The 21,623-nt window shown below is 55.3% G+C and overlaps 2 protein-coding genes across 3 annotated transcripts; one reads left to right on the forward strand and one right to left on the reverse strand.

Moving 5' to 3' along the window:
- Positions 1–474: 474 nt before the first annotated feature.
- On the forward strand, positions 475–13,295 carry LOC136749098 (ankyrin repeat and BTB/POZ domain-containing protein 2). Its single transcript, XM_066703045.1, has 18 exons — positions 475–993; positions 1,831–2,764; positions 4,883–5,029; positions 6,188–6,392; positions 7,030–7,182; positions 7,950–8,115; positions 8,292–8,381; positions 8,513–8,614; positions 9,191–9,278; positions 9,565–9,700; positions 9,855–10,066; positions 10,200–10,378; positions 10,613–10,718; positions 11,033–11,135; positions 11,498–11,573; positions 11,735–11,803; positions 11,928–12,041; positions 12,167–13,295. Exons 2-18 carry the CDS (start codon positions 1,882–1,884, stop codon positions 12,374–12,376), a joined length of 3,039 nt encoding a protein of 1,012 aa, XP_066559142.1. The 5' UTR covers positions 475–993; positions 1,831–1,881; the 3' UTR covers positions 12,377–13,295.
- An 884-nt stretch (positions 13,296–14,179) lies between these two features.
- On the reverse strand, positions 14,180–20,804 carry LOC136749099 (leukocyte surface antigen CD53). Of its 2 annotated transcripts, none has more exons than XM_066703048.1 (8): positions 20,650–20,804; positions 18,896–18,979; positions 18,206–18,394; positions 17,654–17,728; positions 17,134–17,223; positions 16,623–16,739; positions 16,012–16,095; positions 14,180–15,778 (listed from the first exon to the last, which is right to left on the reverse strand). In XM_066703048.1, the coding sequence occupies exons 2-8, from the start codon at positions 18,956–18,958 to the stop codon at positions 15,710–15,712; spliced, it is 687 nt and encodes a 228-aa protein (XP_066559145.1). In that variant the 5' UTR covers positions 18,959–18,979; positions 20,650–20,804; the 3' UTR covers positions 14,180–15,709. The 2 variants fall into 2 exon arrangements, with proteins under 2 accessions (XP_066559145.1, XP_066559143.1); XM_066703046.1 differs by lacking the exon at positions 20,650–20,804 and adding an exon at positions 19,357–19,494.
- Positions 20,805–21,623: the final 819 nt, after the last annotated feature.

A 21,623-nucleotide genomic window follows, 5' to 3' on the forward strand; every position in this document is an offset into this window, starting at 1 on the left:
TGTGTGTGAGAGGGAGTGTGTCAGTGTGTGTGTGTGTGTTCTGTGTATAGTCTATATGTGTGTCACTGTGTGTGTGTGAGGGAGTGTGTCAGTGTGTGTGTGTGTGTGTGTTTTGTGTATAGTCTATATGTGTGTCACTGTGTGTGTGTGAGGGAGTGTGTCAGTGTGTGTGTGTGTGTGTGTGTTCTGTGTATAGTCTATATGTGTGTCACTGTGTGTGTGTCAGGGTCTGTGTGTGTGTGTGTGTGTGTGTGTGTGTGTGAGGGAGTGTGTCAGTGTGTGTGTGTGTGTGTGTGTGTGTGTGTGTGTGTGAGGGAGTGTGTCAGTGTGTGTGTGTGTGAGGGAGTGTGTCAGTGTGTGTGTGTGTGTGTGTTTGTGTGTGTGAGGGAGTGTGTGTGTGTGTGTGTGTGCGTGTTGCGGGGCCGATGCACGCAGGCTCAGTCGCTGCTCTCTCCGCACAGCCCGCAGCAGCTCGGCACAGAAACGCGTCACAGGCGGCTCGGAGCGTGCAGGTACCGCAGCATCCTGTCACTCACACAGACCCCCCCACAGCCGCGCGGGGAGTGCAGAGAAGTGACACAGCAGTGTGTCAGTGCGTGACGTCGGCCAGCACTTTTCTTAAACAAACAAATCAAAATCCCCAACTTCGTGCCTGTGAATAGCAGCGCTGCACAGCCTGCGGAGCCAGTCAGACCGGCTCTGCTCCGTCCTTCTGAGTGAAACGCGAGGCTGGCGCTGCACCGCATCGGCCAGCGAGACACATCTGCATCGCAGGACAGACGCAGGACAGACACGCAGGACAGACGCAGGACAGACGGCTGCGGGGCCGCTGAGAAACACGCCGACGCGCCGGTGGAGCCGCACGGAGAGAGAAACGCGCAGGACGCGGCCGGAGCGCCAGCGAGACGACAAACGGGCAGAACTGACTTCCCTGGCGCTGGACTTTATCTGACAGCCAGTCGCACAGGATGTGTGCGGAATAGATCCACAGAGGTGAGGGACAGGATCCTCTGGTTTATTCATTCGATTGTTTAATCTGTTAACACTGTTTAATGATCGACGCCTCCGTTGCTGTAGTTGGTTTAATGGTTGTTTTTGCTCTGTAAATCATTCATGTTTCACAGGGGGGAGAGGAACAGAGACGCCCGGGGGGTGGGGGCACTTACAGCACTTCAATAATAACTCAGAGACGGATACCAACCTGTCCCACATTGACGGGACCCCCGGGCACAGTCACTGCCTCTGTGCGGGGCTCGCAGCTCGCACACGGGCGGCCAGATTACACTCCCCGCCCCCCTCCATTTAGAAAGACAACCGAGTTCCGCAGTTATGAGAGAGAGAGAGAGAGAGAGAAATACACGAGAAGAAAAGAAACCCGAATTGTAAAGAGAGACACTGACGCTCCTAAAAAGTCGCACATGCAGGGACTTGCCTGCCCCAGAAAGAAGTGGATATGTGCTGACAAACCGTCTCTCTCTCTCTCTCTCTCTCTCTCTCTCTCTCTCTTTCTCTGTCTGTCTCTGTCTATTTTTTTCTCCACTTGAACTTTGAGTCTTTACACTTTCCCAGTATTGAGATGAAGCCAGTATTTATTATTGGATAAGGGCGTCTGCTAAGAAATAAATGATTATGATAGTAATAATAATAGTAATAATGTTCTTGTTGTTCTTGTTATGATGGCGGGCAGTAACACAGCTGAAGGTGCTGATATTTACAGCAACTGAGCTCCACCCAGATCAGGCCCCCCCACCGCCCATCTGAGGTGCAGCGCAGTGGGGACAGTGTCCTGCAGGGCAAACAGAGTATTAACCTCTCTCACCCCCCCTCCAGGACACACAGCGGATCCGACCCACAGTCCCAGAGGGGCGAGTTGGCACCGTGATGTCATCAGGCCCCTGCAGAGCGGGGCGACTGGGCTCTCTGATGGAGCTGCGGCGCGGCTCCCCGGCCAAGCACTTCGAGGACCTGACCCTGGACTCTGGGTATGGCGGCATGGCCGGCTCCTGCCGCTCCTCGGTGCTGTCGCTGTCCCCCTCCCACCTGGACGCCCCCCCCGGGCCCGACAGCGGGCTGTGGACTCTGCCAGGGGACGGGCCCTTCAGGGAGGGGCTGGCCGGCGGCGTGGGGTGCCACCAGTGTGTAGAGGGGCACCCCGAGGGCCTAGAAGGGACCTGGCCCAAGCTGCCCCCGCTGGACAGCCTGCCGTGGGCGGAGGAGTTGGTGGGTGCCGTGGTGCGCCGGTGCCTGCCCCGCTGGGCTGTGTCCGGGCCGCTGCTGGTGCGCCTGTCCCGGTGCCTGGGCCGGGTGCTGTGGCGGCTATGCCAGGAGGCCCGGCGGCTGAGCCTGCAGTGTGGCCAGTGCTCACAGCATGAGGTGCGCACGGCCGCCAAGCTGCTGCTGTCCTGGACGCTGTCCGAGGCCTGGGTGGCGGCAGGGCGCCGGGCTCTGTCTGCGCGGGAGATGAGCGTGGACGAGCCACACGCCCGGGGGCTGAGCGCGAGGGCCGGCCTGGTGCTGCCCGCCGGCCGGCTGTTCCGTTGGTTGGTGGAGGCCCGCGTGGCGCCCCGCGTGCAGGAGGAGGCGGCGCTGGACATGGCTGCTGGGCTGCAGGCGCTGCTGGAAGAGCTGTGCGAGAGGCTGGACCGGCAGGGGCCGCCCGGGGACAACGAGGCCGCGGCCCTGGAGCAGCTGCTGAGAAGTGACCCTGAGCTGTGGGGCCTGTGCCAGCCCTACCAGCACCTGCTGTGCGGCAAGACGGCCTACGGTAAGGAGAGCCTGCCCTAGTGGAGAGGAGAGAGGGAGGGAGGAGAGGAGGGAGAGAGGACTAGCTTCCTGAAGGTGTCCTAAACTGGACCTCCAAGCTGCAGCTGTAGTTAATCAGACACAGGCTGTGTGGGGGCCTGGCCTGGTTCTGGGGACTGGGGGGTGGAGTAATCATGTCTGTGATGCTGTGTCTCAGAGGTCTGAGGCACAGTCATGGGGGGGAAGTGGACTCTTCACCTGACACTCTGTCTCCCTCTCTGACACATCACTGCTTTCTGTTCCTCAGAGCAGCGGTCCGGCCGCTCGGGGCAGGGGGAGGGAGAGGGCGTCGTGGTTTCCCTGTGCCTGGGCTCGGTTGGCCGTGGTTACTCAGCCACTTTGTGTATTTGTTTGCAGGAATTTGGACAGGAAAGTGTAAAACTTTAAATCTTTAAAAGTGAATGTGCTGCCTGTGTGGGGGCCCTGCACATTGAGCCCTACGCTTTTCAAATCAATAAATCAATCAATAATGCAGCTTGTGGACGGCTGAGGGGATGGCAGTCTGGGATGAGATTTCCTCTATCGCGTTCCCAGCAGCGAGTGCACTCTCTCTCTCTCTCTATCTCTCTCTCGTCTCAAGTCTGCTGTTGTTACATAACACAGGGATGAGACACCGTCTCCCTGGCCTAAACCGCAGCTCAATTTCCGCTCAAAGCCTCCCCGTGGGAACTGGGATCAACAGATTACTGATACTTTCTGCACTAACCTGTTGTGGGGCCCCGGACCAGGAGAGACAGAGCGAGAGAGAGAGAGACAGGCAGGGGGAGAGGGGAAGAGAAGTGCGCAGAGAGAGAGGGGGAGAGGGGAAGAGGAGAGAGGGAGGGTGAGGGTGCAGTATTGTAATGAGGTTCAAAAACCAGGGCAGAGAGGTCAGAGGTGATTCGAGAGCAGCTCAGCTAAGCCGAGCGAGAGAGGAACAATAGAGGTGTTGTTCGAGAGAGAGGGAAAGAAAGAGTAGAAAGGATAGAGGAGGGAGAAGCAGAGAGAAAGAAGGAGAAGAGAGAGAGAGAGAGAGAGAAGGAGGGATAGAGACAGAGGAAGTGAGAGAGAGGAGAGACGGGGGAGAGGCAAAGACAGGGAAGCATAGAGAGAGGGAGCTGACCCCAGGCGCATGGCTCAGTCCAGCCCTGCTCCCACTCACAGCAGAAAGGGATTAATCAGAATTATTCACAGTGACTGCGGAGGACAGGACCGCCCATCCAGAGGGAGGGAGCGAAAGAGAGAGAGAGACTGATACACAACCACCAATATCCAGGCGATGTGAATATACTTTAGGCTGTCGATATCGGGAAAGCTCTTAGATTCCTATAATCAGTGTATCGATCGTGCCCGGACGCTGGCCGCTCTGTCGGTGCTTTGGCAACACCGCTGTCGCTCGGCCGTGCCAGTAAAGCCGCGTCTGAACCGCTGCTCTCTCGGTGTTGTGCCGGGCACCTGCGGGGGGGCGGGGGTAACAGACTCTGCTCAGAAACTTGGCGTTCCGCAAAGGGGAGGAGGGGCAGAGGGGCTGGAGGGGGTTCTGCTCCACGACACAGGAAGCTCAAGCACGTGCCCCCCCACGCCACGCCTCCTTGCTGCTATTTTTAGCTGCTGCTTTACTGCAGGTGGAAACTGCTGCACTCTCTCTCCCCTCCCTCCCTCACTCTCTCTCCTCCCTCCCTCACTCTCTCTCTCCCCTCCCTCTCTCTGCGTCTCGTGCTCCTCAGCCCGTCTCCTGGGGCTCTGAGGAAAACCTCCATATTTAAAACAAGCCTTTTAAATAATCTGAACTGGAAATATCTGAGGTGAATCACATCTCCTCTGCACCACAAACACATACACACACACACACACACACACTTATGATCACTCACAAACGTACAGAGACTCTCTCTGATCTCTCTCCCTCTCTCAATCTCCCTCTCCCTCTCTCCATCCCTCCTCCCTCCCTCTCTCTTTTACACACACACTCACAGGGCTGGTATGTCCTGTGCTTCACTGTTATATAAACCTGGACCGTCCCAACTGACAGGAAAAAAAATACTACAATTAATCTCTCTTTTCCCGCTCTCTCCCCCTCTCCCTCTCCCTCTCCGTCCAGGTGTGCCAGTCCTGCCCTCGTACCTCGCTGCGTACCCTTGCGGGTCCCTGGGCCGCCCCCCCCGCGCACCCCCCCTGCGGCCCTCCGAGCTGCAGAACCTGGAGCACAGCCTGCTGACCTGCTCCGTGGACAGCGTGGCCGAGCTGAGTGAGTACAGCGCTGCGAAGAGCGGGATGGAGGGAGGGAGCAGGGGAGAGGCAGGGAGGGAAAGGGACAGTGTGTGAGTGTGTGTTTATGTGTGCGTGTGAGTTGTCCTGTGTCTCTGTCCCCCGGGTGAGTGAAGCCCCCTGTGTGTCCGTGAGCCTAACGGCTCTGCTCTTTGTCTGAACGGCCGCAGTCAGCGCTTCTCCGCAGCCAGACCTTAGAGCACAACAATGCAGAGAGAATGGCATCCGCTCTGTGTGTGTGTGTGTGTGTAGGTATGCGTGTCTGTGTGTGTGTGTGTGTGTGTGTGTGCGTGTGTCTGTGTGTGTGTGTGCGCGTGTGTGTGTGTGTGGGCGCGTGTCTGTGTGTAGGTATGCGTGTCTGTGTGTGTGTGTGTGTGTGTGTGTGCGTGTGTCTGTGTGTGTGTGCGCATGTGTGTGTGTGTGTGTGTGTGTGTGTGTGTGTGTGTCTGTGTGTGTGTGCGCGTGTCTGTGTGTGTGTGTGTGTGTGCGCGTGTGTGTGCGCGTGTGTGTGTGTGTGTGTGTGTGTATGTGTGTCTGTGTGTGTGTGCGCGTGTGTATGTGTGTCTGTGTGTGTGTGCGCGTGTCTGTGTGCGTGTGTCTGTGTGTGTGTGTGCGCATGTGTGTGTGTGTGTGTGTGTGTGTGTATGTGTGTCTGTGTGTGTGTGCGCGTGTGTGTGTGTGTGTGTGTGTGTGCGCGTGTGTGTGTGTGTGTGTGTGTCTGTGTGTGTGCGTGTGTGTGTGTGTGTGTGTGTGTGTGTTCACAGTCTGCACAGTTTCAGGTTCACTGAGTGTCTGATCAGGTGAGAGAGAGAGGATGCTCTTTTGCACGCCCACCTCTTCCTCTCTCTTTCTCTTTCTCTCTCTCAGCTGTTTTTCCTCTCTGAGGTTTTTGAAAAATCCACTGATCACAGTAGTTTTTCACAGTCTATTGTCAGGCAGTAAAACTCCCCCTCTCTCTCTCTTTCATCCCCTTGCTTTCTCCCTCTCAGCTCAACCCCCTCCCTCTCTCTCTCTCGCTCTCATACTTTCTCTTCTGTCTCCCTCTCTCTAAGTAAAACAGCCCTGAAAGATTTCTTCTGGCTTGTTCATGCATAAAAGTACTTCTTCATCCCTCTCTCCCTCCCTCTCTCTGCTGCAGGCGCCCTGGTGGTGAACTCTATGTACGCTCTGCAGCGGCTGGGCTCACACGGCGCCGCCGGGACCTTCCAGCTGCACTTCAGAGAGGGGGTGCTGTCCTGGGAGCCCGAGGCCCTTCACTGCCTCTTCTACTACACTCACGGCTCAGGGGCCACGTGGGACGGTCCGCTCTCAGAGCCCCCCAGCATCCGGCTCGGCGGCGAGAGGTGAGCGAGGGGTGGGAGGGAGGGAGAGACAGATGGAGAGGGAGAGAGAGAGGGAGAGTGAGGAGGAGAGAAGCAGCAGCACGGCGCAGCTGGACTCGCTCTACCCGAGATACACAACACGCAGTCGAGAGCTTAGACACGAGTGTCGCTGGTACTGGGGCTGTTTGTATTCCTGTGTGTCTGTGTGTCCGTGGGTTTCAGTGTGAGTGTGTGTCCGTCTATGTATGTCTGTGTGTGTGTATGTGTGTGTGTGTGTGTCCGTGTGTTCGTATGTGTCTCTGTGTTCGTGTGTGCGTGTGTGTCTTTGTGCATGTGTGTCTGTGTCCGTGTGTTACAGTGTGTGTCTGTGTGTTCGTGTGTTTGTGTGTGTGTTTGGGAGATATTTTAGAAGCACATTCCAGCAGCAGCAGGGGGATTCCTGGGTGTGCAGCTCTGAGGGCTCTGTGCTGGGAAGCCCAGGGTCTGAGTGTCGGGGGTTTCCCTGTCGGGTGGTCAGACATGCGTGTTCAGTGTCATGGGTGTACTGAGTCATAGGAGCTGGAACTGACATCCAGAAATACACAATGACCCTCTCCATTGATCACAGCTGCTCTCTCTCTCTCTCCCTCCTCCTCTCTTCTCTCCCCTCCCCCCGCAGGTCAGAGGTCACGCAACCGCCCCTGGCTGAGTGGCTGCGCGTGTGTGTGGCGCTGGCGGAGCACCGCTTCAGCCCCACGGTGGACAGCGCTGACGTCACACAGGCTGCCCGGCTGCTGCTGCCCGGCGCCGACTGCCCGCCTCGCCCACTCAGGTACCACCTGTCTGTGGTGATTGATTGATTGCCTTCTTTCATTTCTTTTTATGTTTAATTGAATTTGTGTTTCTGTGCCCAACAAGTTTTATCTAGAGATTTTGGAGACCTGAGAGGTTTAATTGTTTCTTATTTTCTTATTTATTTATGTTTGTATGCGTTCAGGCATACTGGGTACATTTATATGAAAGAAAGAGACATACAGACAGAGAGAAAGAAAGACAGAGAGAGAGTGAGGGGGAGGAAGAGAGAGAAAGAGAGAGAGGCTTCATAGCGGAGACAAACTCTGAGAACATTTCCACGCAACTTTAGTAAGTCCCGAAGAAAACCAGGCGTCTGATTATGTATGTATGTATGTGCATGTAGTTTCAGGTGAGCCATCTACAGGAAAGGTCTGGAGATTCCCCAGACAGACAGGGGATCATGGGATGAGTGATGTGTGTGTGTGTGTGTGTCAGGAGGCCACGTTGTTGGTGATGATACTGGTCAGTGAGTCACATGATGTCTAACTCACATAATTACACTGACAAACACTCAGACACACACACACACACACACACACACTGACACTCACACACTCACTGTGAATCTGTTTTTGGGAACCTGAAAGTGGAGCGGTGTTTTCTCAAAGGGAACTGTGTTTAGTAACTCTCTCTCTCTTTCTCTTTCCTTCTGCCTTTCCTTCCCCCTCTCTCCCCCTCTCCCTCTCACTGCCCCTCTCTCTCTCCCTCGCCCTCTCCCTCTCTCCCTCTCTCACTCTCTCTCAGGGTGGAGTGCTGTCTGTATGCGTCGCGGCGGCTGGACTCTGCGGTGGCCGAGCGTGCGCTGCGCTGGAACCTGGCCTTCCGCATGCTGAGCTGCGGCCGCGCCGACCTGGTGGCCCCAGCCCAGAGCCTGCTGGGGCCACAGGGCATCGACTCAATCAACGACCAGGTGCTCACTCACACCCCCCCTCTCTCCCTCTCCCTCTTTCACACTCCCTCTTTCTCTCTCTCACACACTCTCTCTCTCCCTCTCTGACTCTCTCTCCCTCTCCCTCTCTCACACTCCCTCCCTCTCGCTCACTCCCTCTCTGTCCCTCTCTGACTCTCCCTCTCTCCCTCCCTCAGGGGATGTCCCCGCTCATGTACTCCTGTGCCAATGGAGACGAGGCGATGGTTCAGGTGCTGCTGGACTCCGGGGCCGCTGTCGACCTCCAGGTACCACAACAGTCGCCCGAGAGAGAGTCCGAGGAGAGGCTGTGAGAGTGTGTGCCCGAGTGGCAGTGTGTGTATGTGAATGTGTGTATTTGTGGGTGTTTGTGTGTGTATAACGCCTGTCCCTCCCCCAGGTGCCGGGCCTGGTAGAGCGAGCCCCCTGCGCTCACCCTGAGACGCGGCGCTGGACGGCCCTCGCCTTCGCCACTGCCTTCGGTCACTCCAGTATCGCCCAGGTACGCACAACCACACCACACCGGCACACTCTCACACACACAACCACACTGCACCGACACACTCTCACACGCACAACCACACCGCACCGACACACTCTCACACCGCACCGACACACTCTCACACGTACAACCACACCACACTGACACACTCTCACGTACAACCACACCGCACCGACACACTCTCACACGCACATCCACACCATACCGGCACACTCTCACACGCACAACCACACTGCACTGACACACTCACACGCACAACCACACCGACACACTCTCACACGCACAACCACACCACACCGGCACACTCTCACACGCACAACCACACCGCACCGACACACTCTCACACGTACAACCACACCACACTGACACACTCTCACGTACAACCACACTGCACCGACACACTCTCACACGCACAACCACACCGCACCGACACACTCTCACACCGCACCGACACACTCTCACACGTACAACCACACCACACCGACACACTCTCACACGCACATCCACACCACAACTACCCTGACAGATGTGCTGAGCGTGTGCGTGTTCATGTTCTGACTGCTCTGTGTGTTTCAGCTGCTGCTGGAGTCTGGGGCCGATGTGGACGGAGGGGGCAGTGAGGGGGAGCCGGTCGAGACGCCTCTACAGCTGGCGGCCGCCGCAGGTCAGTGTCCCACCTGGCCAGTCTCACTCCGCCCCTCTCACTCCACCCGTCTCACCTGTCCAGGCTCACCCGTCCAGTCTCACCCACTCCACCCATCTCACCTGTCCAGTTTCACCCGTCCAGTCTCACCCACTCCACCCGTCTCACCTGCTGGGGTGGAGTTGCTTCAGTCAAACTGTCGCCACTTCACACCCCCCCCACCCTGAACAATGTCCCTGTCTGGGGCTCCACTGCTCTGAAGGTCTTACACTCCCCCCTCTCTCTTTCTCTCTCTCCCCCTCTGCAGGTCACGAGGAGCTGGTCTCCCTGCTGCTGGAGCACGGCGCCGACCCTCTCTCTGGAACCTCCAGTAAGACAGTGGGTGCCACCTCACTGCGGGGCACCTCCAGCGCCTTCTCCCTGGCAGCAGCGCACGGGCACAGGTGATCTCTCCAGCAGTGGTGCGCTGTACGGTCGTTCCTGTATAACAGTGCTCTCTTGTGAACATTGCCAGTCTTGGAGGGAGGTGTGTGCAGGCAGAGTGAATAACATCAATCCCTGACTGTGTCCCCGTGTGTCCGTGTGTCCGTGTGTCAGGGACGTGCTGCGGAAACTGCTGTCCCAGCCGGAAAATGACATCCTGACGCTGGAGGACATGCTGGCGGAGGGGGCGGCCGAGGCGGGCGAGGCGGGCAAGGCGGGGGGGCAGAGCCGCAGTGGCCGCGCGCGTCGGAGGGCCCTGCAAGAGGCGCTATACCTGAGCGCTGAGCACGGCTACCTGGACATCGCCCTGGAGCTGCGGCAGCAAGGTGAGGGGCAGGCGTGTGCACCCGTGAGTGTCAGGGTGTGATCAGGGAGTGATCAGGCTGTATTCGGGGTTTATTTGGGGTTGATTCGGGTCGTGCTCAGGGTTGACTCGGGGTGTGCTGTGATCCTCTGCAGAGTCAGTGCCCTGGACGCTGCATAGCTGGCTGCAGTGTGTGAGAACCTCCTTTTGCCAGCGCCGCTGGGACGTGACGCACAGCCTGCTGGGAGATTTTTCGTCGCTGAAGGAAGTGTACAGTGAGGAGATGCTGAACGAAGGGCTGCCTCTGCTCTTCGACATCCTGCTCTCCTGCCAGGTACTGCGCGGGGCTGGGGTGGGTGGGGCAGGTGGGGTGACACTGGGGAGGGCACCACAGTCCCAGGATCTCACCCTGTACTGTCAGGACTGTGCTGCTGAGTGTCACTAAGATCTCCTCAGTTTCGCAATGAAGGGCGTTAGCAGTGTAATGCGGTGAAGACTCTGCATGTTCAAACACGTGTGGGAATTGTTCCCGGTGCTGCGGCTCTAACTGTCTGTCTGTCTATTTCAGAGTGAGTCCACCGTGCAGCACCTGGCGTCTATCCTGTCCTGCTGCTACGGCCCCTACCCCCCCCCAACAGTGCACGACAGTGCCCCCCCACGGCACGCACGACTCGGTACGACACCCCTAGGCACCGCGCACAGTTCCTGCTCAGTGTAACTCTGGGGCAGCAGTGACACCTAGTGTCCGGCTGTGGAAACATGTCTCAGATGATCAGATCAGCTGATGCTTGTTTACAGCATTAAACCCACTGAGACACATTCATGAGAAACAGATGTGTAATTCAATAGAAAACAGATTCAGATTCCAGTTATTTATGTATCTGTGTCTCTTACTATGTGTTTTATTATTTGGGTGGGATTAACTGGGATCAACCTACACTCACAGTGTGACCTCTGACCCCTGACCCCTGAGTGCCCTGTGTTACAGACCCCGCCCTCGTGAACAGCAGAGAGACCGCAGACCTCACCTTCCTGGTGGAGGGGAAGCCTTTCTACGCACACAGGGAGGTTGTGACCTCGGCGTCTCCCAGGTGAGCAGAGCTTCGCCACGTCCTTGGCCACGAGGATGGGGGATCGGGGATTGCGAGAGACTTTACCTGAACACGCTGACACAGAACATGAACAGCAGCCCACAGTGAGGGGGCGTGTCTGAGCTGCAGGGCCGTCTGAGTGCGACGGGGCGTGGGGGCAGGAAGTTGGAGATGAAGGCGACGGTGTGAGTCTGTTCCTCTGTAATGCGTCTGTCTGGGTCTGGCCACCTCTGCGCTCCTGATGCAGCTCCTCTGTGGGGGCAGCGCTCTGGAGACCCCCTGCAGCCCTGTGACTGTGACTGTGCTGCTGCTGTCGGCCAGGTTGGGATCACTCTCTCTCTCTCCCTTCTGTCCTCTCACAGCCTGCAGAAGCTCGTCTCTAAGGCCACTCCCTCTGCCCAGGTGGAGATCCCGGATATCAAGTACAGCACCTTCCAGGTACGAGTGGCCCCTGGCCCCCTGCCCTCCTGTACACAGATAGAGCTGCGCAACTCTATAACACTCTACTACTGTGTCACCCTGCCACCCTCTCTCTCCCCCCTGTGTGTGAGTGTGTATGTGTGTGTGAGTAGCAGTGAAAACGCTCTCCTCTCTTGCAGCTGGTGATGCAGTACCTGTACCAGGGCGGCAGCGAGGCAATCCACATTGGCAGACAGGACGTCCTGCAGGTACAGAGCGGCCCCTCCCAGCCCGCCCCCCCCGTCTCCGGAAGTGTCTGCTGTGTGTTCGTGCCTCCTCCTGCACTGCACTGTAACTCCCATGTGTCCCTAATCTCCAGCTCGTCTCTCCCAGGTCCTCCAGGCTGCCCACTCGCTCTGTCTGCGGCCCCTGAAGAAGCACTGTGAGATGCTCTGCTCCAAATACCTGCACCCCAGCGACGCCGCCACCTTCTACCAGCAGGCCCAGGTGAGTGGCCGGGCCGAGTGCGTCTGTCTGTCAGTCTTTATGACCTGATGTCACAGTGTCACTTTTTCAAACGACTAGGTTACATTATTGCCAAAGCTCTCTCTCACGCTCTCTCTCCGGTGCAGCTGTGCCAGGCCCGGGATCTCAAGGCGTTCTGTGAGGGCTACTTCCTGAAGAACCTGCCGGTGCTGCTGGAGGTTGGCTCCTTCCGGCGCCTCCTGCTGGCGGGAGACGGTGCCGCAGCCGACGAGGGCCTGGGTCACGACCTCCTGCGCACTCTGTCCTCCAGGATGAACGCCATCCACCAGCCCCTGGCCAAGGAGACCATGGTGTAGAGCGTGAGGGCAGGGCTCCGCCGGGCCAAGCTGGCACGGATCATACCAGGATGTCCTTTGAGTTGATTCGATCTTGTTTATGTCATGCGTTGTCTGACGGTCAGCGCCGGCGCCGGTCCACATCGGCCCACACACCAGCGCCACCTCCTGCCTCGGCTGTGTTTGAATTTGTGCTTTTATATCTATTCTTTGAAATAACAGGAGCACAGATTTTATGACGTTCCTGTTCTTAACTGGGGTTTAAACAATGTGAAGAAGAAACAATACAATATAATAATAATGCTGTGACGGCAGCTGTGGGCACCCCCTGGTGTTGGGCTCCCTGAAGCTCCAGCCCCCCGCAACTGATCAATCTGCCAAGCAATAATCTTTCATTTAAGCGCCTGTCAAGCCAAGGAATGCCAACGCTGCGCATGAACGACAAAACACAACACAAGCAGCGACACAGGCAGCAGGCGCCCCCTGGACAAGATCTTCCCCGATAAGACCGCACTGCCCTGAGCCGGCACCTGGACACTTGGACGCCCACACAAGCAGGACAGTTCGGTGGGGCACGGGACCGTTTGAACACTTCCTGCCCCCTCTCAGGCCGGAGCGCGGAGTCAGGGGCCGTCTGAGCGGCTTTTCATTGCAGGGACTGTCCTCCAGATAGGGGTGTGTTTTTCCCCTGTGGGGGACCCCTCTGTTGAGTTGTGTCTGCACCCCCCTGCCCCGTGTCCGCATTACGAAACTGACGTGCAATACTGTGAATTCAACATTTCCCTTCCTTTACAGCTTCAGGAAAGTTTTATTATATTTTATTTTATTTTATTTTATGGAGGCTTTCGTTTTATTTAAGGTAATTTTTTTATGTTTGTACAGAAATCTAAAGTTATATAATAACAAATGATTATAAAATAAAAGTCGCCTCTATGCTGGAGTCCCGTGCCTGTGCTTTATTTAAAAAGGGTCAAGCCTCTTTCATTCCCTGCTTGCGGACCCGGGTCAGAATCGGATTCAGATGGAACTGAATAAAGCGACGCTGGCCCAGTCTCTCCAGTCTGCCAGGGCCTAGCGCAACCCAGCGACCAGGGATATCATTCAGACCACAAGCGCCAACTCAGCGATCACTTCCCAATCCGACGCACTTTGAGCTGCTGCAGCTCGGCCATGCTGTGGGCTGCTGTGGCGCTCAGAACTGTGTCAAAAGGGTGCTTTAAATAAAACAAAACAAAAACAGCGGTCTCGGATGCAGTGGAGGCTCCTCCTCTTTCCTGCTGTGTGTGTGTGGAAAGCCCCGAGCCCGTGACAACACTGCTTCCTGGAACTCGCCGCCGGAGCAGGAGGCGGTTACTGAGAAACGCCTTGCAGCAGAACAGGGCCATTGCTTAATCTGCAGCCAAGGAGACAAACAACCCACTTCCCTTTTCTCTGACGCAGCCCCTCCTGCAGTATGCGCAGGCTCCTCTCTCTCTCTCTCTCTCAGGCTGCCCACCTCGGCGGCCCGCTCTGTTCTAGAACACCGTCGTGTTCCACAATCCGACTCAGAGATGATGGGAGTTGGAGGGTCGTGGGGGGGCTTCAGCGAGTGGACGGGGGTTGTGCGGTTGTTTCTGTTACTCCTCGGCGCTGCTCCAGGCCCGTATATACCCCAATCACCTACCTGGCCCGTGCACAAAGCCCCGCCCTGCCCGCACTGGTGAGGCTCGTGAGCCCCTTGTCACAGTGAGAGCCACCCCCACCGTCACTGGCCAGCCGTCAGCGGATGAGCCGGAGCGACCCCACCCTGCAGGTCAAATCAAATCACAAGGAGAAGAACTCATATTTGTGATTAGATATCAATCTCTTTAATGTGGAACAGTTTTAAAGCAGAATGGACGCTAGCGTGACAGCTGTACAGATTCACAAGTTTCGCTCATTTGCTGCAGAACTACAATAAATAGATTTACTTCCACCAGTCTTAAACCCCCCCAACACCGCATAGTCTGCTCTGAGGCTGTGACCCTCCCAGGATCAGGTCTGTGCTGACCTGCCCTTCCCTGTCCCCTGGGGTCTGGTCTTGGTTCTACATGGAGCCCAGAGAGTTCTGGTTCTGTGTGCTGGGAGGCGCCCCGTCTCACTCGCTCCTTCTCTCCGCCTCCTGTTCTGCATTCATGTGCTTAATGAATGAATAGCTTTTGATTTAATAATAGGAGTTGCTGTTGTATAATCAGTATTAGTGCTAACACAAGTCAGTTTGGTTTGCCTGTATATACATGTTACATGTTGCATGTGTTACATGCCAATTCACATCAATGAATATAGATAGATAGATCGATAGATAGATCATCGTCATCAGTCAGTGTTGCTCCCTCTCTCCCATGCTCTTCCTCCTGGTCACTTGTCCATTAGGATCCCTTGCACAGCGTCTGTAGCCTGTGTCCGACTCGTCCTTCCCCAATATGTCCGGCCTCATCGCCACTTCAACATCTTCACCTCCAAGACACGCATATATATATCTTATATCTCTATATATAATGCTAAGGACAAGTACAGGCTGTCGGAGGGGACGCCCCCCTTGTACAAAAGAGTAACAGCTCAGCACACGTTTCGAATGCGTTCGCACTATCAGGGGGCACTGACCGAGTGAGTTCCCTGACTGACTGCATATCTGTGCCACATGCCCTGTGGAGGTTGCCCGGGTTCAGCGCCAGTCTGCCAGGAGTCTGTTTGGACTGGCTGCATTGTGCTCAAGTGTCAAACACAGCGATTCCCCCAGTCACATGACACCGCGTTGCCCTTCATGACAAACCAGTGATCTCACAGGCACTGGCAGAGAGCATGGGCGCACCGGCATCTCAGAACATTTCCAGCAGATAAATAACCAGAGAGAAAATAAAATATCTGTACACATACAGTCACATCTGACACACGAGATCATGTGAAAAACAAACAGACACAATAATCTTGCATTAATAATGCTGCTTCTGGATTTTTTTATAAGTCGTTTTCAGGGTCTCTGCACACACAACCACTTCCCCTTTCACCCTGTGGGAAGAGAGCAGTGCATCCAGAGACACACGCATGCACAAACTCACACTCATGCACACACACATGCACACACATGCGCACACATGCACACACACACGCACGCACACACACATGCATACACACGCGCACGCACACACACTCACGAACACACACACGCACACTCATGCACACACACATGCACACGCACACACTCACACTCACGTACACACATGCACACTCTTGGGCTGAGCTCCACACACACACTGGGGCCGGGCTGAGTTCTCAGTGCATCTCAGAGGGTCTGGGGTATCCTGAGCGTCAGCTGTGTCAGAGCCTCCTTCCTTCTCATTTGAAGCCCAGGCCGGAGCGGCTGATGTGGCAGAACAGGGTCATGCTGAAGCACATTCCCAGGACCTGCAGGGACAGGAAGTGCAGCCAGAGTTACCTGCTTGCAATGGGATGAGTTTATTTAAAATGTTTGGAATGTATTGGGTTTTGGGATAGATTGGGATGGATTTGGATGGATTGGGTTTGGTTGGGATGGGTTGAGTTGAGTTTGGTTGGCATGTGTTGGGATGTGTTGGGATGGGTTGGAAGGTACAACAGAATGTAAAGTGTGGGAATGCCATTGCGTGCCGGTGCTGTACCTCAATGATGCACAGGATGATCACGCCCACACCCACGTTCAGGAAGTTCTTCTCAAACCAGTCCTTCAGCTTGGTGTAGCAGCCCTGGGGAGGAGGTGGGGACAGGAAGAGAGAGGTCAAGGGGCCACGGGACTGTGCTGTGCCCTGTGTTGCGTTACCTCGGGAGCCCCCTGGTGCTCCGCATTCTGCTCATGCTGCCATAAGGTACCATCAGCACCACACTGCCTGGGACACGAGGGCAGACTGGACACAGTGAGAAGACACAGGACGCAGCAGAAGGCCTGGCCTATTCAGTCTATCAATCAATCAATTTAAATTTGATGTAGCGCCCTTCACTGTCCACTGTCATTTCCAGGGTGTTCTCACAGTTTTAAACCAGACCAGTACAGTTACCATGCCAGCACAGGGGTCAGCACATCCCACTCGGACATGCTGCTCCCTCTCGCTGCCCCACACTGGTGGTCCTGTAACCAGTGCAGAGATGTGTCCGGGTCAGGGGCAGCTCAGGACCACGCAACTCTTGGGTCACTGCTGCTCTTGGCCCCAGCACCCACTCTGGGCATCACTAGAGCAGGTCAGAGAGTTCAGCAGAAAGCGTCTGTCCACCTTACCTCTGGCCAGATGTCCGGAGGGTTGCTAGTGCAGTCATTTTTGCAGCAGGAATTGGGGAAGTGGAGTCGGGAATTATTTCTCCAGTCAGAACTATTATGGATGCCACAGCAATGGAGCTGTAGAAGAGAGAGACAGAGAGACAGTGGTCACACACCCCACACTGGACACTCGGTCAGCCCGCAGTCACACACCCTGACCCAAAACACCACCCTGCAGTGCAGATGCCGTACTAAATTCTTCTAGGTTGGTGACAAACCGGAGGAGTGAATAGGTGCCCCTTACAGTCTGCTGCCCTGGGGCTCCGCGGGGTGGCAGTGGAGTTTGGAACCTGGCAAATGGGTCAAGGTTCCTGTGTGTAGGTGTTGCTTTATGTTCATTGACTTCTCTGAAGGGCTTGGTGAATGTAATACAGGCCCCGCCCTCTCACCAGCATCACAAAAGGAGTGGGCAGCAGACCCACCCCTCCAGGCATGCGTCTGTGTCTGTTAAACAGTAACCCCCCCAACTCACCAGGCGCTGGACGTTGTCCCAGTCGCTGGTGGCGTTGTGCTTTGCCTGGTTAAGGCTCTGCTTCAGTTCCTTCTCAAGGAACAGGTCGATCTGCACAGGGACACCAGCGGGTTGTGTTAAAACTTTGGAGCAAATAGGAACAAAGACACGCTGACACATCACAACACTGACACACTGACACACAACAACACAATGACACATCACAACACTGATGCAGCACTGTGGAGTAGTGGTTAGGGCACTGGACTCATAACTGGAAGGTTGTGGGTTCAAATACTGGGTGGCAGTGCTGTTGTACCCTTGAGCAGGTACTTCACTTAGTTTGCTCCAGTAAAATGCCCAGCTGTATAAATGTAAGTTGCCCTGGATAAGAGCACAACTAAATAACAAATAATGCACTGATGCACCGACACACTTACACATATGACACATCACAACGACGCACTGATGCACTGACATATCACAACACTGATACAGTGACACACCGACACACACATGCATAGTGAAGCCCCCTGCTCACATCTCTCTCGTAGATCAGCAGGAGGATGGCCATGGCGAGCTGCAACAGCATCACGAGGAAGAGGAGGATGAAGAACTGCAGACAGAAGAACACAGGGGCTTGACTCAGACCACTGCTCTCACCCAAGACTGCACTGCCCTGGAAAAACATGCCAGCAGAACAGAGAGAAAGACACACACGGCATTGCATTCTGGCACCTTGGGCAGACTCCTGCAGCGGCTCTGTGCAGCTGGGACTGCGGGTCCCAGGCCAGGTCCCGTTGGCGCTGTTCTGCTTTCAGTCCCTTTATTGCGACCCTAATTGAGCTAATTACCTGCTCTAATTGACTTTTAGGAGTGTTTCACTTACAGGGGGTCGAGAATTCAGGCGCTTTATAAGGTTGTATTTTTAACCCCAACTCAAAAATTCATTTACTGTGATTTGACCAATTATAAGTCTGCTATACGTTAACCAGGGCAGCCCTGCCCATGAAAGACACAGGAAACCACCATGGCACTCTGGGAGAATGAAAGCTGTGTAAAAGCATGCCGTAAACCCCAGCGCCGGACTCACCGAGATCAGCAGGCAGCGGTTCTCCCGGAGGGCGCCCAGGAAGCCCAGGAAGGACACGCAGGTGACGATGGTGCCAGCGATGATCAGCACGTTGGCCACGTTAAGGGAGGACAACGAGGGTACCAGAGACGCATACGTGGAGGTTGTCATGAGGTAGATGGCGAACCCCATCACACAGACGCCACACAGCTGGAACACACACACGCACACGCACAGGGACACACAGAGACAAGGAGGTTATTGAGAGGTACACTGATCCAGCTCCTGTGCCACTCTGCCTGGTATGAATTCACCACAGGACCTGAGCACCTGGAACATGTCTTCCTTAGTCACACTTCTACTGTGGTTCTCCTGTCCACAGTCCAGACACAGGGCAGCCATGCTGAAGGAGTTTCCCTGGCCCATTGTGTGCAGCGATCAGAACCGCAATGCGGAGTCAGCCGTCCCCTGAGGGGCCCGGACGAGAGTGAGGCGGGGGGGACCCGTGGGAAAGCCAGGGTTGAGCTGAGAGTGGGACGCTGAACCACCCTGCTCTGCAGATCAAAGGCACTGAACACTCAGGGCACGCGTGGTGTGCACCCACAGCAAAACCGCCAGAGGAGTGTGCGGCTTTACTGGTTCGGCTTTGTTATGAACTTTTATATTTGAACTGGTATATATCTGTATTTTTAGCCGCGAACAGGCACCTACCCAGCAGATGAAGTTGAAGACACACAGCGTGTACTTCAGGCAGTTCAGGCAGGTCTGGGACATTGTGACAGTGTGGTTCTCTCCCTGCGAGGAGAAAAGGAGGTCAAATCAGCAAAGCACAGGGGGTCTTCTGGTGCCCACATTCAACACTGCATTCAGCCCTCTCTCCGAGCCTGTCTGTCTCTCTGTCTGTCCCTCAGTCTGTCCCTCAGTCTGTCTCTCAGTCTGTCACACTGTCTGTCCCTCTGTCTGTCCCTCTGCCATTCTCTGAATCTCCTGCAGTTACAACACCCACAGCGCTGAGTCTCTGTCGGTTCAGAGTCAGCCTTTAGTTGCCATTTTAAGATCATGCAAGAAAATAGGAGAAAAATAAAAATTATCTGGCAGCTTGTTTAATATAGTCTCACTGTCCCAGGCGGTCTCACTGTCTGTCTCACTGTCGGATTGCAAAACCCACCCACCATGATGAAGGGGTTGGTGCCGTGAAGATCAGAGGGAACGTGTCCCCTGCCCTGCCCTTTACAGATCTGGGTTTTTCTGAAGTTTTCCAGACTAGTCTATTAAGACTATTTATGACTCGGTGAGTCAGTGAGGTTTAGTGAAGTCTTCGCATTGGGGGTGGGTTTCTGGGGGGATGGATTTTCTAAAAAAAAAAAAATGAAACAGAAATATCGCTCTCTGTTAGAGGGAAGGCCCGGGTCATGTGAGTTCATAAGAAAACTTCAAACTAAACCGAACAAGAACAGCAGCCTCCTCCTCAGGTTTCCAGAGCTACTGGCCTGAGCGACTCCACAATGACTCCAGAGTGACTGGCCCTCCCTTCGTTGTCCTCTCAGGGTCCCTGCGCACTCCAGGCACATCTGGGCCATCTCTCGAGCGCTGTTGCCCCCTTCTCTCGTCGTTCACAGTACGAGTCCAACAGTGTCTCCGACATTGCGTCTCTGTCTCTTAGTACTGCTGTGGGGCCTCCTCGTGGCCCAGGCACCGATCTCCGCTCCGAGTTCTCAGGTGCAGATATTCAGTGTGTAACTCGGGGCCGAGGCCACAGTGAAATCTGCGTCCTGCCTGCGGATTTCACAGGAGGATCCGCAGTGTCGCAACGCTGAGCTCTGAGGAACTGCGTCCGCACCACTGCTTATGTGGGCAGAAACCTCGCCTCTGATCGCTGCTACAGGGGCAGGGCAGCCCGGCCGGATCCTCCTACTGCCAAACCCGGGGCACTGCGATGGGGCAGTTACTGAACTGAAACAGGGCAGTTCTCTTGTGTTTCCTGTGTTGTTTTTATTTTCTTCATTTGAAAACGGAACAGAATTCCCAGTCGGCCCCAGACATGGAGCTGCTGTCTTGATATTGATAACAAAACGAAGCAGAACTGTAGTCACTCTCTGCTGACTGTTTCTCACACCACTACTCTGCAGCTGCCAGATATGGGCCCCTCAGAGCCCCCCCGCAGACCCCAGTGGTCCTGTGCTACACCCGTCCCCAACACAGACACAGAGAGAGAGAGAGAGACGGAGAGGGGGAGAGAGACAGAGAGATGGAGAGAGAGGGGATACCTGCAGCACAGAGACGGAAAGACAGATCAAATCGGAAGGAAAAACAATAATAATACTCTTAAAAAGAAACACACTGACACACTCACACACACACGAGACAATGTCAAAGTGAACAGAGCAGCAGCGCACTGGGGTGGGGTGAGTAGTGTGGCTGTCCACATGCTCTGTGTAAAACAACACCCAAACAAAGTCCCTTACCTGGACAGCGCGACGTCTCTCTGGTGTCTGAGCCTCGGCAGTCGGTGCTGTGAGCGCTGTGTTGTGTGTTGTGCGCTGTGTTGTGTGTTGTGTGCTGTGGGTCCACAGTGTGTCAGAGCAGGGCGGCTGAGCGACAGGATGTGGCTCAGTGCTGCCTGATAGTTGTGTCATGGGGCGGCTCCCAGGCTGCAGAGGGGCTGGGCTAATGATGTGGATGTGGTCGCACAACACTCCCTTTTGGGCCCCTGTCATTTTCACTGCTCTCACAAGGGCTACAGGCACTCTTCCAGTATGTGTGTGTGTGTGTGTGTGTGTGTGTGTGTGTGTGTGTGTGTGTGTGTGTGTGTGTGTGAGAGAGCGGCACTGAGAACACAGGTGTCTAGAACAACAACAACAGAGGCACCACAAAGCCACACTCAGTTGAGTTCAGCTCGGCGCAGTGAGGCCCCCATCACTCAGATTGGTCGGGCCCCCTGCCTGCAGTTTCGAAAGGGAAACTCGAACTGTAAACAGCAGCGTTGCACAAAGCCGGGGCGTCGTGACCAACCGCAGCTCCCCCTCGCGCTGCCTGCAGGTCTCATGCCGAGAGGGCAAGATGTAGGCCTGTTTGGGTTTTTTTCTTGGTTGCGCAGTGACTGATCATGATTCATGAAACGCACAGCGGCCAACACCTCAAGAACAATAATAGATTAGAGACACAGACCAACATGCCCCGATCACGCGGTTTCAAACACCCACAAACAAAAGCAGATAGAGAGAGTGGACTCCTCCCTGTTCACTGCGAAGAGTGGCGTGTCAGGTCTCAAAGGGGACAAACAGACCTGAGTTAACGAGTGAATCCATTAAAGTGCTTCCCAATTACAGGAGCAGCAGCAGCGGCCCGTTAAGGCTAATCTGATTTTTATATATGACTGTGCATAGATCGAGAGCTGTGTGTGTGTTTAGGTTTTGTTTATGTCCTTGTATATCGGCAG

Source organism: Amia ocellicauda, chromosome 5 (genome assembly GCF_036373705.1).
Source record: "Amia ocellicauda isolate fAmiCal2 chromosome 5, fAmiCal2.hap1, whole genome shotgun sequence".
Lineage (NCBI taxonomy): Eukaryota > Metazoa > Chordata > Actinopteri > Amiiformes > Amiidae > Amia > Amia ocellicauda.